Source organism: Marmota marmota, unplaced genomic scaffold (genome assembly GCF_001458135.2).
Source record: "Marmota marmota marmota unplaced genomic scaffold, marMar, whole genome shotgun sequence".
NCBI classification, from domain to species: Eukaryota; Metazoa; Chordata; class Mammalia; order Rodentia; family Sciuridae; genus Marmota; species Marmota marmota.
This window is the reverse complement of record NW_026000223.1, coordinates 8333387-8348978: the sequence shown is the minus strand read 5'-3', so window position 1 is coordinate 8348978 and position 15592 is coordinate 8333387. Positions and strand designations below refer to the sequence as shown.

At 41.3% G+C, this 15592-nt stretch overlaps 1 protein-coding gene and 1 pseudogene across 8 annotated transcripts in view; one reads left to right on the top strand and one right to left on the bottom strand.

Moving 5' to 3' along the window:
* Positions 1-15592, bottom strand: part of Plekha2 (pleckstrin homology domain containing A2) — an 86439-nt gene that overhangs the window by 32666 nt on the left and 38181 nt on the right. For all 8 annotated transcript variants that reach the window (XM_048792744.1, XM_048792747.1, XM_015501285.2 and 5 more), the window contains one exon: positions 1625-1681. In XM_048792744.1, the coding sequence (XP_048648701.1) occupies positions 1625-1681 (57 nt within the window). The remainder of the gene's footprint in view (positions 1-1624; positions 1682-15592) is intronic.
* Positions 7744-8237, top strand: LOC107155322 (annotated as a pseudogene).

The window sequence follows — 15592 nt, the reverse complement described above, 5'->3', positions numbered from 1 at the left end:
AGGGAAGGCAGGCCCAGGTCTGGCATGGGGAGGCAGCCACATTTCTAACCACAAGGCAAGCACAAATTGCCCGCAGCTGTGCTAGCAAAGCTATACTTTTAAAGGCCCTTCCCCCTTCCCCTGGGGCAATTATCTCCTCCCTCTAATCCACTCAGAGCATCTTCTGGGTTTTCACTGAGCTGTATCTGCCAGAGTCTGCCTGGCGGCTGCAGGCATAAAATCAGCCTGCCCCTTCAGCTAAAGATGGCTGCTCCTCCCTGAGCCTGGGGCACCTCCAGATTCCCTTCCGGAGCAACTGAGATGGAAGCTGACCACAAGGCATCCAAACATGTTACCAGAAGGAGTTGGTGGCCACTCAGCTCAGGGACTTCCCTTTCCATCTCAAGACCCTAAGGGTGGGAGAGTGTGGTCAAGGAAGCAGCAGCCCCCAGAAAGCCTGAAGTGAGGGGTGTGTATGGAGAGCAGAACTTCCGGAGCCTTGGAGCTGGCAGAGTGCCACCTGGCTCTTCTCAGTGTACAAAGAGTTCCTCTTTCTGGGGAGGCTCTAAGTCCCCCGCCCCCTGCCTTTTTATCATTGCTGCATCATGGGTCAGCAGTGGTGCCTGCCCTAGGGAGGGGCTGCTAAAAGCAGCTGAATTCAGCAGTTACACTGGGCATCTTAACCAGCCCCCATAGCCAGATCTCAGCCCAGAAGACGGGCTGCTCTTGCCCCTTTACGTAAACTGGACTACGGGACTTGGGGATGGCCTGTTAGCTGCCTGCCAGTTATATGGCTGTGTGTGCTCCTGGCACCTAGGAGTGCCTTCTCTGACATTGACCTTCCCTCCACAGGCATACTGTCCAGGTGATTGGTAAAATTTTAGTGAGGCCCCAGATCTTTCTTGCTTACTACTCTTTAACATACCCATTGAGAGAACCCTTTAAAATTACTGGACTTAGGGGTTTATGTTACTTTTTGTCCCAGTTAATTAAAAAAAAAAAGTTTATCCTACTAATACCCCCCAGTTCAGCTACCACCTGCACACACCCCTTTTGGAGGAGGTGAGAGCATTATGGACCACTACCATATGGATCTAGAACATCCCTTGAAGATCCATAGCTTGAAGCTAGTGGGAGGTGATGAGGCTTTTAGGATGTAAAGCCCATGAGGAAGTCTTTAAGTGATTTGAGGACATGCCCTTGAAGGGGATCGTGGGACCCCAAACTCTTTCTTTTCCTTTGCTCTGCCATATACTTTCATCTTGATGTGCCCCTCACCACACACCCCAAAGCAACAGGGCCAACAGACCATGGACTGAAAACTCTAAAACTGTGAAACAAAATAAACCTTTTCTCTTCAATATGTGATGGTCTAGGGATTTTATCACAGTGATAGAAAGCTGGGACTGATGTGTCCAAGGAGGAAGAGGCTGTGGGCCTGCCTTCCAGGAACTTAGGAACCACCATCACACCCACCCATCAGGAGCAAATCTTCCATAGGCAATCTATGGGCAAAGGGGGCATTTTAATGCCTATGGAATGTCCCCAAATGATAAAGCCCCAAGGATATATAACACTTCCTCTTACTTAAATACCAAACCTCCTTAGAGAATATGAAATTCCCAGAGCTCCAGGTCAACATTACCTTCGAGATGTACGTCAGCTGCAAAGATCCAACAGCTCCTGCGCCAACTGCCAGATTCTGAAAGACACATGTTGTTCATTTTAAGAAGGAGCCATGTGAGGCAGCGAACCCAGCACCAAAAGATAACATCAAGAAGCCATTTCAGTTTGTCACTTTCTGGCCTCAAAACCTTGGGCAACTCTCCTAACATTTCTTCAGTTCCCTTTCCTTGCCTGTAAAACAAGGATATTAATTCCTGGATAATAATTCCATTATCATTTTTTCATCAGGAAACTCTCACCTCACTTATTATACTGAGTTATTCCAAGACAATGGTTAAAAGTCTGTTCTACCATTTGACTCTAAAGTTCTTTAACCACTCAGTCTCAGTTTTCCCTTATGTAAAAATAATGACTATAATACAAGTTATCTAAAATGCCTAGGACAAGAAACATTTGAATTTCAGATTTTTCTCAGGTTCTGAAATATTTGCACATACAATGAGAAATCCTGGGGATGGACCCGAGTCTAAACAGGAAATTTCATTTATGTTTCACATATACATTATACACGTAGTCTGAAGGTAATTTTATACTTTTTTTTGGGGGGGGGGTTACTAGGGATTGAACCCAGGGATACTTAACCACTGAGCCATATCCCTAGCCCTTTTTTTTATATTTGATTTAGAGACAGGGTCTTGCTGAGTTGCCTAGGGCCTCATTAAGTTGCTGAGGCTGGCTTTGAACTCACAATTCTCTTGCCTCCCAAGCCACTGGGATTATAGGCATGCCACCACTCCCGGCTATACAATGTTTTTAATTCACCTGCATTTTGACCACAAACCTATCACATGAGGTCAGGTGTGGGATTTTCCAGTTGTGGCATCATAATAGCATTGAAAAGTTTCATATTTCAAAACATTTTGGATTTTTGAATTTACAGGTTGAGAATACTTCACCTGTAGTACTTATGTTAAAAGACAGTTGTAAGGGTAAGTTAATATATTTAAGAGTGCTGGGGTTGTGGCTCAGTGGTACAGAGCTTGCCTAGGGCTTGCCTAGCACGTGCGAGGCCCTGGGTTCCATCCTCAGCACATTAAAATAAAGATATTGTGTCCAACTACAATTAAAAAATAAATATTTTTTTTTTTTAAAAAAGAGTGCTTGGAATTGTTCCTGTTACATAGAATATTCTTAACAAATGTTAGCTAGTATGGTTTTTTCAATGCTAACTGATCTGACTTTATTGACTTTGTCCTGTCTTGAGTATTTAAAAATCTTTCCATAATACATACAGAGCTTACAAACTCACACAATATAGAAATTAGCCTCCTTCACAGGACTGCTATGAGTAGCAAATGAAATGATCTCTGGACACTAAAAAACAATAATTACATATACTATTAAAACAGAAAGAAGCTCATAGGCACCATGTCTGGCAATACATTCCACCTTGGCATAACCTTATTGGCTTTCCAATTACTCCACTGTCAGGGATGAAGCAATATAAACACTGGGATTACAGGTTAATACCAAGGCATTGGCCAAGATATCATAGCTGTGGAGTTTCTAACATGTTATCTTGGAAAACCCACTCCTCCATGAACCTGAGAATCTAGAGCTCCCAATGACCTTGAAAACTGTTACCATTGGTCTCAAAGAAGCACTTTTGAAGTCCCCAATACCTGGGGTTATCTCAAAGCAATAAAAGAAGGTAAATCTTAGATCAAGGAAATTTATTAAATTTACCTAAGGATTAACAGCAAAATGACCTATCATTCCAGGAGACAGCTTTAAGAAATACCTAAGAGGACAATGAAGAGTCCTTCTAGCCCCAGTTATCTAACTTAACATACATCTTTGAAGCAAATTCAATGTATAAAATTTCCTATCACAATGAAATAGATAGGGATAGCAACAAAAAAAGTATTCTGAGAATCCCAGAATCCTGTGCTGGGATTGTGGCTCAGAGGTAGAGCGCTTGCCTCGCATGTGTGGAGCACTGGGTTCAATCCTCAGCACCACATAAATAATAAAATGAAGGTATTGTGTCCATCTACAACTAAAAATAAAAAAATAAAAAAGAATCCCAGAGTCCTAGCCAGTTGTGGTGGCACATGTAATTTTAGCAGCTTGGGAGCTGAGGCAGGAGGATCTGGGAGTTCAAAGCCAGCCTCAGAAACAGCAAGGCCCTAAGCAACTCAGCAAGACCCTGTCTCTAAATAAAATATTTTTTTAAAAAAGGGCTGGAGATGTGGCTCAGTGGTTAAGTGGCCCTGTGTTCAATCCTGGTACTGGAAAAAAAAAAAAAAAGAACCCCCAATCCTAGTAAAAGACCTAAAAAAGACCCTGTACTCCAACTCCTTCCTTTTGCAAATGAGGCAGTAAGTCTGAAAACTGCCTTTGAGGGACTAGGGGTAAGGCAATGGTAGAGTGCTTACCTAGCACGTGTGAGGTCCTAGGTTCAATCCCCAGCATTGCAAATTAAATAAGAGCTGCATCTGAGTAACCATATTAGCATTTAAAATGAGGGTGATCTGATTTGCACTTTCATTTACATATTTTTTTCTGTCTTCATAGTAACTGCCTTTTTTCTTTTTTAAGAAAACCTGGGTTAAGAGAAACAGTGTACATGTATGAATATGTAACAATAAATCCCATCAGTGTGTACAACTATAATGCATCAATAAAAATGTAGAAAAAATAAAACTGTAAAAATTGTTAATGGAGGGCTGGGGATGTGGCTCAAGCGGTAGCGCGCTCGCCTGGCATGCGTGCGGCCCAGGTTCGATCCTCAGCATCACATACAAAGATGTTATGTCCGCCAAAAACTAAAAAATAAATATTAAAATTCTCTCTCTCTCTCTCTAAAAAAAAAAAATGTTAATGGAAAAAAAAAGAGACAAGCCTATGGAACAATATCCTTTATGAACAGATGCAAAAAACCTCAATAAAATATTTGCAAACAGAATTCAACAAATTTAAAAAATCATACACTATGATTTGAGTTGGTGATAAAAGTATTTGAGGATAAAAGCTCTGAATAAATTAGTGTAATGGTTAATCTGAATTGTCAACTTGATTGGATGAAGAGATACTGATGATTAGGAGGCTTCTGGGTGTGTCAATGAGGGTATGTCTAGGAATGATTGGCATGTGGGATAGCAAACTGAAGCAGAGACAGACCCTCCCTCTGTGGGCAACACAGGTCCAATAAGATGGTGACTTGGATGGAATAAAAGTTGGAAGAACAAAGAAGCAGCAGCAAACACAAGCTCAATTCTTTTTGAATGGGTTCTTGATTGCTGCTGCCATCGCCTGAGGATATCAGACTCTTGCTTCTTCTTCCTTCCATAGCAGACTCTGCCAGTGATTCTCCAGGGAGTTTCCAGAAGCCTTTTGTCTTGGACTAGGGTAGCACCACTGATTTCTCTTGTTTTGAGGCTTCAGCATCTTGGACTGCACAGCTATTGTTTACTCCAGCTCTCCAGCCTGTAGACAGCCACTGTGGATTATCCAGCTTCTGGTCATGAAAGCCAATCTAATAAATCCCCTTTTTATAATCATACTTCCTGTTGATTCTGTTCCTCTAGAGAACCTTGTTCCTCTAGAGAACCCCGACTAATACAACTAGGTATAGAAGGATCATACCTCAACATAATAAAGGCTATACATGACAAATCCATAGCCAACATTGTACTGGATGCAGAAAAACTGAAAGCATTTCTTCTAAAATCTGAAACAAGTCAAGGGTGTCCACTCTCACCCTCTTATTCAATATAATACTTGAATTTTTTTTTGTACTGAGGATTGAACCCACAAGTGCTTAACCACTGAGCCAAAATCCCCAGCCCTTTTTAATATTTTATTAAGAGACAGGGTCTCACTGAGTTGCTACGTGCCTCACTTAGTTGCTGAGGTTGGCTTTGAACTTGCAATCCTCAGCCACCCCAGTCACTGGGATTATAGCAATGTGCCACCACACTCAGCAATACTTAAAATTTTAACCAGTGCAATCAGATAAGAGAAAGAAATAAAAAGGAATAATAATAGAAAATGAGGAAGTCAAATTAATCCTTTTTACAGATAATCTTATTCTATGCCTAGAAAACAAATATTATACCAAAGACTCTTAGAACTAATCAACAAATTCAGGCAAGTAACAGGATAAAAATATCAACATATAAAAATCAGCATAAACTATAAACTGATAATGAAGTCACTAAGACATCAGGAAAACAATCTTGTTCACAATAGTCTCAAAAAATAAAATACCAAGGAATAAGCCTAATCAAGGAGGTGAAAGACCTCTACAATGAAAATTATAAAGCACTGGGAAAAGAAATTTTAGAAGACACAAGAAAATGGGAAAACCTCCCAAGTTCATGAATTGGAAGAATCAATATTGTTAAAAGAGCCATACTGGGGCTAGGGCTGGGGCTCAGTGGTAGAGCGCTCGCCTAGCACATGGGAGGCACTGGGTTTGATCCTCAGCACCACATAAAAATAAATACATAAAATAAAGTTATTGTGTCCAACTACAACTAAAAAATATTTTTTAAAAAAGGGCCATACTACCAAAAGCAATCTACAGATTCAGTGTAATCCTCAGCAAAATACCAATGACATTTTTCACAGAACTAGGAAAAAAATTGTAAAATTCAGATGAAAGCACAAAAGACCCCAAATAGCCAAGGTTGTCGTAAGTAAAAGTACAATGCTAGAGGCATCATAGTACTTGATTTCAAAATCCACTAGAGAGCCATAGTAACAAATACAACATGGTATTAACCTAAAACCAGACACGGAGACCAACAGAATAGAACAGGGGACCCAGAAATAAACTCACACACCTACAACCAAGTGATTCTTGACAAAAGTGCCAAAAAAACATATGCTGGAGAAAAGTCAAACAATAAATGGTGCTGGGGAACTGTATGTCCACATGTAGAAGATTGAAAGTAGGCCCCTATCTCTCACCCCACACAAGTAACAATTCAAAATGGATCAAAGATCTTAATCCAAGACCTGAGACTTTGAAACTACTAGAGGAAAACACAGAAGAAGCACTTCAAGATATTGGCACAGGCAATAATTTCCTGAACAGGACTTCAATAGCTCAGGAAATAAAATCAAGAATTGACAAAGGGGGATTAGATCAAACTAAAAAGCTTCTGCACAGCAAAGGAAACCATCAACAGAATGAAGAGTCAACCTACAGAAGGGGAGAAAATCTTTACCAGCTATTCATCTAACAGAGGATTAATATCTAGAATATATAAGGACTCTAAAAACTTAACAACAGGTGGCCATAGCTATAATCTCTTCAACTCAGGAGGCTGAGGTAGGAGGATCATAAATCAAGGTCAGCCTCAGCAACTGATCAAGGCCCCAAACAATTTAGCAAGTCCTTGTCTCAAAACTAAAAAAATATAAAGGGCTGGGGTGTGGCTCATTGGTAAAGTGCCTCTAGGTTCAAGCCCTGGTACAAATTAAAAAAAAATCCAACCAATAAATGAGTAAAAGTACTGAACTAGATCTGGAAAGTACAAATGCCAGTACTCCACCCCAAAAAGTACAAATGCCCAATAAATATTTGGAAAATGTTCAAAATCTTTAGCCATCATGGAAATATGAATCAAAACTTAACTGAGAGTCCATCTCGCCCCAGTCAGAATGGCTATTATAAAAAGAAAATAAACACGGCAAGGATGTGAATTAAAAGGAACCCTTAGACACTGTTGGCAGAAATGTAAATTAGTACAGCTGCTATGGTAAACAGAAGGGAGGTTCCTCAAAGACTGAAATTAGAACTACCATATGATCCAGCTATACTACTCCTGGGTATATCCTCAAAGAAAATGAAATAAACATATAAAAGAGAGACCTGCATATCCATGTTTACTGTAGCACTATTCACAATAGCCAAGTTATGAAATCAGTCTCCATGCCTATCAACAAACCAGTGTATGAAGAAAATGTAATATATATACACAATGGAGTATTATTCGGCCACACAGAAAAATGAAATCATGTCATCTGCAGGAAAATGAATGAAACCTGGAGGCCATCATGTTAAATGAAATAAGCCAGGCTCAGAAAGACAACTAGTTCATGTTTCCCCTCATATGTGGAAACTGGAAAACACTGGGAGTTCTCTTTCTCTGCCGCTGAGTCGCGCGGAGGCGGTGGCTCAGGTTTGTTCAAGATTCAGCTTCATCCGTAATCCACCGCCAGGGCCGAGAAAGGCATTGCTGCTGGAGGTGTAATGGACGTCAACACTGCTTTACAAGAGGTGCTGAAGACCGCCCTCATCCACGATGGCCTTGCACGTGGAATTCGCGAAGCTGCCAAAGCCTTAGATAAGCGCCAGGCCCATCTCTGTGTACTTGCATCCAACTATAATAAGCCTATGTATGTCAAATTGGTGGAGGCCCTTTGTGCTGAACACCAAATCAATCTAATTAAGGTCGATGACAACAAGAAACTAGGAGAATGGGTAGGCCTCTGTAAAACTGACTGAGAGGGCAAGCCCCGTAAAGTGGTTGGTTGCAGTTGTGTAGTTGTTAAGGATTATGGCAAAGAATCTCAGGCCAAGGATGTCATCGAAGAGTACTTCAAATGCAAGAAATGAGCAAATAAATTTTTCGTTCCCATTCCTCGAAAAAAAAAAAAAAAGAAAAGAAAAAAAGAAAAACATCAGATTCTCTTATCTTTGTTTTTTTACACTTACACACACACACTGCTAATTAACATATTATTAGTTTATGCTTGTTTCCCCAGTTCAATTTTAAGTGACTTGAAGACAGGCTGCATTTCAGCAGTGGTTTTAAATAATAGAGCTTTTCGTATAATATTATGCCAAATCTTTTTCTATGTGTACAAATAAAGCTGTTTGCCTGACACTCTGGTAGAACCAGGAGTTCCCTATGGCTTCCTCTTGCAACTAGAATACTATTAGAGTTCAGCATTTCATACACCCTGTTCCTTGGACTATTAGCTGTCAGCAGATGTTTGTACACTTGGGACACTAAATAGGAGACAACCATGCCAATATTGAAGTTCTTAATAAAATACAAGTGAACATTTCTATTTCTAAAATTCCCCTTAGCNAAAAAAAAAAAAAAAAAAAAAAAAGAAAAGAAAAGAAAAACACTGGGAGCCAGACACTTCTGTAATCCTAGTGACAGGGGAGGCTGCAACATGAGGATCATAAGCTCAAGGCTGGCCTCACCAACTTAGAGAGACCCTGTCTCAAAATAAAAAATAAAAAGGGCTGGGGATGTGGCTGGGTTAAATCCCTAGTACCACAAAAAACAGAGTGAGAAAGAGAAAGACGGGTCTTGTCACACCCAGAACAGAGTCCAAAAAAGCAGTCACCAGCTTCCCAAAAGTAAGGAGTGACTGACATGGCCCTAGGAGGGACCATGAGCCACTCCAAGCAAAGACAGAGTTCGTCCAGAATTTGACTGCCAGAAGCAGACCCGTGTTGTATCACTTCATTGTGGCCGAAGGCTCCGAGAGACACAGGCCTCTGCCTGAGTCTGCACATCTACCCCCACACTGTTGTACAGTCCAAGAGAGTGACTTGTGAGTGGGGGGATTTGTCCAAGGTCACAAAATTGGTGGCTAAGCTTGACCTAAAGTTTAAGTCTCCTCATTTCCACACCAATGCCCTAGAAGCAGCATGGTGTAATTTAAAAAGCTTGAGCTGTTGGGACTTCTAGCTGTGAAATTAACACTCCATGACTGGAGGCAAGTTTCTTTTCCTATAAAATGGAGATAATAAGCCCTGTGTCATAGGGTGGTTGAGAGAATTACTATGAAAATACATAGTGAGAGCCCAGCACATGGCAGCTCCTATCCCCCTCTGTAAGGCTAATTACAAGATGCAAGTGCCAAGGCTCAGGGTTACTCTTGCATAACTCACTCTCCTCACCCCAACCACAGCCCAAAGGCCTCCAGAGCCCTATCTTGAATTATGAGTGATGAAGCAGGATTGGGGGAACCATTTGGACTCTAACCCACATGTAATGACAGATAAGGGCTGTTCAGATTTCAACTACTTCACCCCCTCCACCCACACTCAAAGGGATGCTCCACCCTCCTCCCCTGCCTCTCTCTGTTCAGCAAGATATAGCAGCAGCCCTCCAGGCTCGGTTACCCAGGGGTGAAAATGTCCACACCCTTCCCACACACATTCTGCTCCAGTATACCCTCTCTCTCTCCCCATCACAAGGAGCCAGGAAAATATTACAAAAGTCTAAAAAAGATGCTTCTCCTCCACTGTCTTCCCCACCCAGAGGGAAACAGATGACACAGGAGAAAACAGCATCAGGATTCCTGAAGTTTGATCCAAAGTGATGCTCAGCGTCTACTCCAATTACTAGACCTAGAAGTCTAATGGTGACAGCTCCCTGCCAGGGTGGCACACAGGCAAACCCAGGCAGAGACACTTACTGAACAAGGAAGGATGTGCCAATATGGCTGAGCTGAGGGCCTGGGCCACCAGATATCAGGACAGAAACACCAGGAATCAGCACTCAGGGAAGGACAGGGTGTCAGACCCATGCAAGCTGCCTCCTCTGGCCACAGTTCTGCCTCCTCCAGCAAAGGACAAACTCAGATGCCTCCTCCACTGACCACAGCCTACTCTGACCCCCCTCACTCTGAATTCATGTACACAGCTTCTTTTCCAACTTCAGTGCATACCAAAATCTCCTGAGGAGGTTGTTTTTAAAAGTCCAGGCACAAGCTCTGCCCACAGACAGCTGAACTGGAACCAAGTGGAATATGGTCAGAAGACATATATCTTAAAAATACTCCCCAGTGGTTACTAAAAAGGCCCAAGTTTAAGAACTTCTGGTGGACAGGATGAAATCATCTAGCCCTTGGATGCTGCAGTGGTATGTATTTTTCTGGGAGTTGTTTCTCCTTCCTGGATGGTATGGATGTTGAGGACACGATAGGCATATCGAGATGAGGGCATCTGAGCAGACATGGAGGGGGGACAGGTTAGTGGGGATACACTTTTGTTAATTTGTTATCTTATTTTGGTGCTAGGGATTGAATCCAGGTCCTCGTGCATGATAAACAGCACAGTTTACTAATGAGCTACACTCTCAGCCTTTCCCCTGCAAATGGAAGACAGTTTATGTGGATTGCCTGTAGAGATTTTTTTAAAATTATTTTTAATTGACACATAATAATCATGCATTTTCATGGGGAACAGCATAACAATTCAATATATATATACAGTGTGTAATGACCTGGCCAGAGTGACTATGACTAGCATATCCATCACTTCAGACATTTATCATTTCTTTGTGTTGGAAACATTCAAAACCTTCTCTACGAGCTATTTGAAATATACAATTAGTTGTTGTCAACCACAGTTGCCCTAATGTGCTATAGAACCTGAGGAGATTGAGATGGAGTCTCACTATATTGCTCAGGTCAGTTTTTTATGGGAAGATTTTTAACATCCCTGCTCCATCCCCAGTTTTAACTGACCTAAGAGAGAACCCAGGCACTTGTTTATTTTTGGAGCTCCTAAGGGAGTTCATGGTGCCACCAGGTTGGAGGAACACTGTTACAGATGCCGGCTGGTCCTGCTGACTGTGCACTGGAGACACAGCAGCTGGAGATAGAAGAGGCTACACCCAGCCAGCAGCCCACAGAGTGACCCCAGTTGCTGCACCAGCAGTAATAAGGCAGGAGGAAGAGAAGAGTGGGGTGAGGTGGGGTGGGTAGGGGAAAGGAGACTTCAGTGCATGTGTTGTATGGCTGGCAGTTACCCTGCATGAGGTCTGCAGGTCAGAAGTGGTCTGCACGTTTCTTGGACTTATAAATTTTCTGAAACAAAGTAGGGGCACAGGGAAGGTTCCTGTTATGAAGTCACTGCCATGCACAGCTTTTTACTCCAGACCTGAAGGAGCTCACTCCCCATGAGTGGAAAGCATATGATTAATTCTCTTCTATAATCAAGGAAGAAGATGAGGTGCCCATACAGAGATGTGACATATCTCCCACGATTAAGACTTTCTGCAGAAACAGCAACATTTCTTGTTGATGCAGAAAAGTTTACCCACGTGACTTCTTCTCCCCTTCCCCTCTACTAGTGAAAGTAATAAAGAACAAAGAAGTGATCAGAAGACCCAACTACAGATTCATAAATTCACAGAATGTCAGTCCCAAAAGGTCTCAATGATTTTCTCTTCATTCAACATGTGAGTCCTCTAAGGCTCAACTGGGGGAACCTCCTCAAGGAGCCCAATGAAGACAGAGCTCACAACCTCCAACATCAATCTGGTGCTCTGGGAAAGCCCAGCTTAAGGAAGAAAGAAGGAAAGTGACATATACTTAAGAGACTAAGTACACACCCACGATCCCAGTTAGTGGCTGAGGCAGGAGGATCACGAGCTTGAGGCTAGACTGGGCAACTAAGTGAGAACCTGTCTCAAAAAAAAAAAAAAATAACTAACTAAAGAAAAGGCTAATGATACAGCTCAGTGGTAGAGCACCCCTGAGTTCAATCCACAGTACTAGGAGAAAAAAAAAAAGACTATTCTGTGTCATGCATGCTGCTACATACTTTCACATACGGTTGCTGAATCCCAACAATCCCACTTTACAGATGAAGAAACTAAGAATCCAGCAGGTGAAGCAGCTTGTCCAAGGTCCCACAAGCAGCAAGTAGTCTAGCCAGCACTCAAAAACCCAACCCTTCTGGATTCCCAAATCATTTATGGCACTTTCCTTGATGCCATGCCACCTCCTATGAGGCATTATCTAAGAGTTGATTATCAATGAAAGACAAATACAAGAGCAAGACCAGCAGGGTTACACCAAATGAGGCCCTCTACAGTTGCCCAAGCTGGGCAGGGCATGAACTAGTCCAACTGGCTCTTGGGTGCCAACCTCCAAAAGACCAGTGATTAAGAGAACAGAAAGGGAGAAGGAAGAAAGATGGTGGAGCCTCCTCAACTCCTCACCTTTTCTTATACCCCCCTGGAATGGCTAGCTGACAGCAAGGAACTCAGCTGGTGGTCCAAAAGTAGAGAAATGCCCTTGTCAATCCCATGCTCCAACATGACTGCCCATGAGCTGAAACCACTACTCAAACCACCAAAGCCAAGACCATCCCGACTCACAGAAAAGAGCTTGCCTAAACAGACCAGGGTAGGGCTGGGGTTGTAGCTCAGTGGTGACGCACTTGCCTCACACTTCTGAGGCACTGGAATCAATCTTCAGCACCATATTAAATGTATTGATCTCCAACTTAAAAAAAAAATGGAAAAAAAAGAGAGAGAGAGAGAGAGAGAGAGACCAGCGTAATAGGATTGCAAAGGAGGAGCATGGCCAACTCTGTCTCACGTTTCATAGCCCCTCCCCCTGGCATAAGAGAATAACCAAGTGGAAAGTAACCATGCTATTCCCAGGAGTCAGGTGCCCTGGGCAGTGGCTGCACGTGCTGCTATGGAGTCCAACACATCTCCTCCCTCCACCCCTTAGTCCACTCCCTGATTCGAACTTCAGGCAATATGAAATGCCTGTAGCTACTCTTCCCGGTCTCCAGATAAAAATATATATGTAATCTTTCCCTTCCTGAGAAATCAATTCCATATCACAAACTGCTATGTTAGTTTAATGCTCCCAGGACATCTGTCTCTTGTTGATAGGCCAGCACTCGCCTGAGACAAGACGAGCTTCATGATGTGTAAACCTGTTGGCCACCACACCCTGAGTTCCCTGTTCCCTTTACTGACCTCTTCCAACCCTGGCAATAGAGATTTAGAGAACCGCTCAAAGGCCTGGGCTCCAGATACCCTCTAGTCACAGGCAGGTCCTGAGACTCTCACTGTTGGCCACCTGGATGATTCTAAAGCCTTAAACTGAATACACCAACTCCTTCACTCCTTTCTTTAACCAGCTTCCTACACATCTGCTTCAAACTCATAGATCATTTCCCCTCCGCCCTCTTATCGGTTACCTTCCCAACTTCCCCATCTGTCAGTGGCCCCACATCCTCTCCGCAGCCAACCAGGTACTAAACTTTTTTTTTTTTTAATCTTAAGTACTTATAGCTCACTATATTTAAAGAAATATAACTAGATATGTAACTTATTCCTAACAAACCTATAAACAAATAGAAAATTACTATGATATACACACACTGCTAAAAACTGAGTTGGAAAAACATCATTACTTTATTGTGACATAAGGTTATTTTCATGTTTTGTTTATTATTTTGAATTAAGTATTAGCAAAATGCGCAACACAGGAAAAGTTAATTTGAAGTTTTTTCCTCCATGGTCACCTAATAAAGATATCTAATCTTTTTATAATTAGCCGACATACCATCCTAAACCAATTAATTTTATTAGCCTGAAGAAATTAAGTGAAATAAGGTAAAAAATTCACCATTCATTTACAAAACAATTAGTATATTATTTGTTGTTCAAAGTCAATGAATAATATTGAGTACCTCCTATTTTTCCAGAATCTAAAAAACACAGTTGTTACCTTATAGGATTCTCAAAACCATTCTTTCAGATAGATAATAGTATATTTAACAGATAAGAAAAATAAGAATCAGACTGATAGGCACCCACTCAACATCACAGGCAGTAACATTCATTATAATGACTGACAATTTTCAGAAAACATCAATTTTCACATTTGTGCTGTTACCACAAAGTCTTAGCTTTACATTTCTTTCCTTAAAGTTGTATAGATACAGTGTTTTCACTAATAAGATCTTCATTGCTCTTTCCCAAGTAAACAACTTAGTCTTCCTAAGTATCATCATCACCACTTATCTGTAATTTCTTGCTTATAAATTTTAATTAAATATACATTAAGTGGGAATGTATAGTATTAAATATTGCTTTATCTGTTTGGATTTCAAAAATGGCACAGCCATGCACACTTTAGAAACTATACCTATTAGGAAACAGATATGAACTATTATTTCTAATATATATATATATATATATATATATATATATAACCTCATTAAAGGGCATGGTGGTGCATTCCTGTAATCCCAGCAGCTCTGCAGGCTGTAGCAGATGGATTTTGAGTTCAAAACCAGCCTTAGCAACTTAGCAAGGCCCTAAGCAACTTGGCAAGACCCCATCTCAAAATAAAAACAAACAGGGCTGGGGATGTGGCTCAGGATTTAAGTGGCCTGGGTTCAACCCCTGGTACCAAAAAATAAATATATATAAAATTGAAAAATAAATTAACCTCATTAAAGTTTTTGGTTTATAAATATAACTATAGAGGACATTAAGAAGATACATGTATAACACATACATCACACATACCATGTTGATCAGCTATGCAGTGATTCTACTTCACCCCTTAGTTGGTCAACAAGCCCACCATTTTCTTCCTTCTTGTGGCCTTTAAACCTGCCCCCTCCTCTCAGTTCCTACCACTTACCTCCCCAAATATAGACGAAGCTCTTGATCAATTCTGAGCTGTCACCTCCAGCCTCAGCTCTCCCTACCTCCCTATCCATTTTGACATCACTGCCAGACAAACTTTCTTAACAAATGACATCTCTGTGGCACTTGAGAATTTATCAAAGTACTTTCACATACCTTATTTTATTTAACCTTCATAGCAACTATACTGCAGGTAGACATCACTGATATCATTATTATATATTACAGATGAGGACAGGAGGTTCAAAAAATGCATGTTTCCTTAATGAATGTATTCATCATATTGTCCTGTGCTTAGCTGACACAATCAGTAGAAATGGACTCCAAAGCAAAATCTAACTTGCAGCCCCTCTCCCAAATATATAACAGCCTGCTTCGTCTTAGAGACACAATTTTAATAAGAAAAATGGCATTCTTTTGTATAAAATTAAATACATAGAGATGTACAAAATAGATACATTAAACAAATATTGAAAGTTAAGGTCCAAAGCAAATGCAATAACATAACCAAAGACAAATTTTAAGAAAACTTAGAA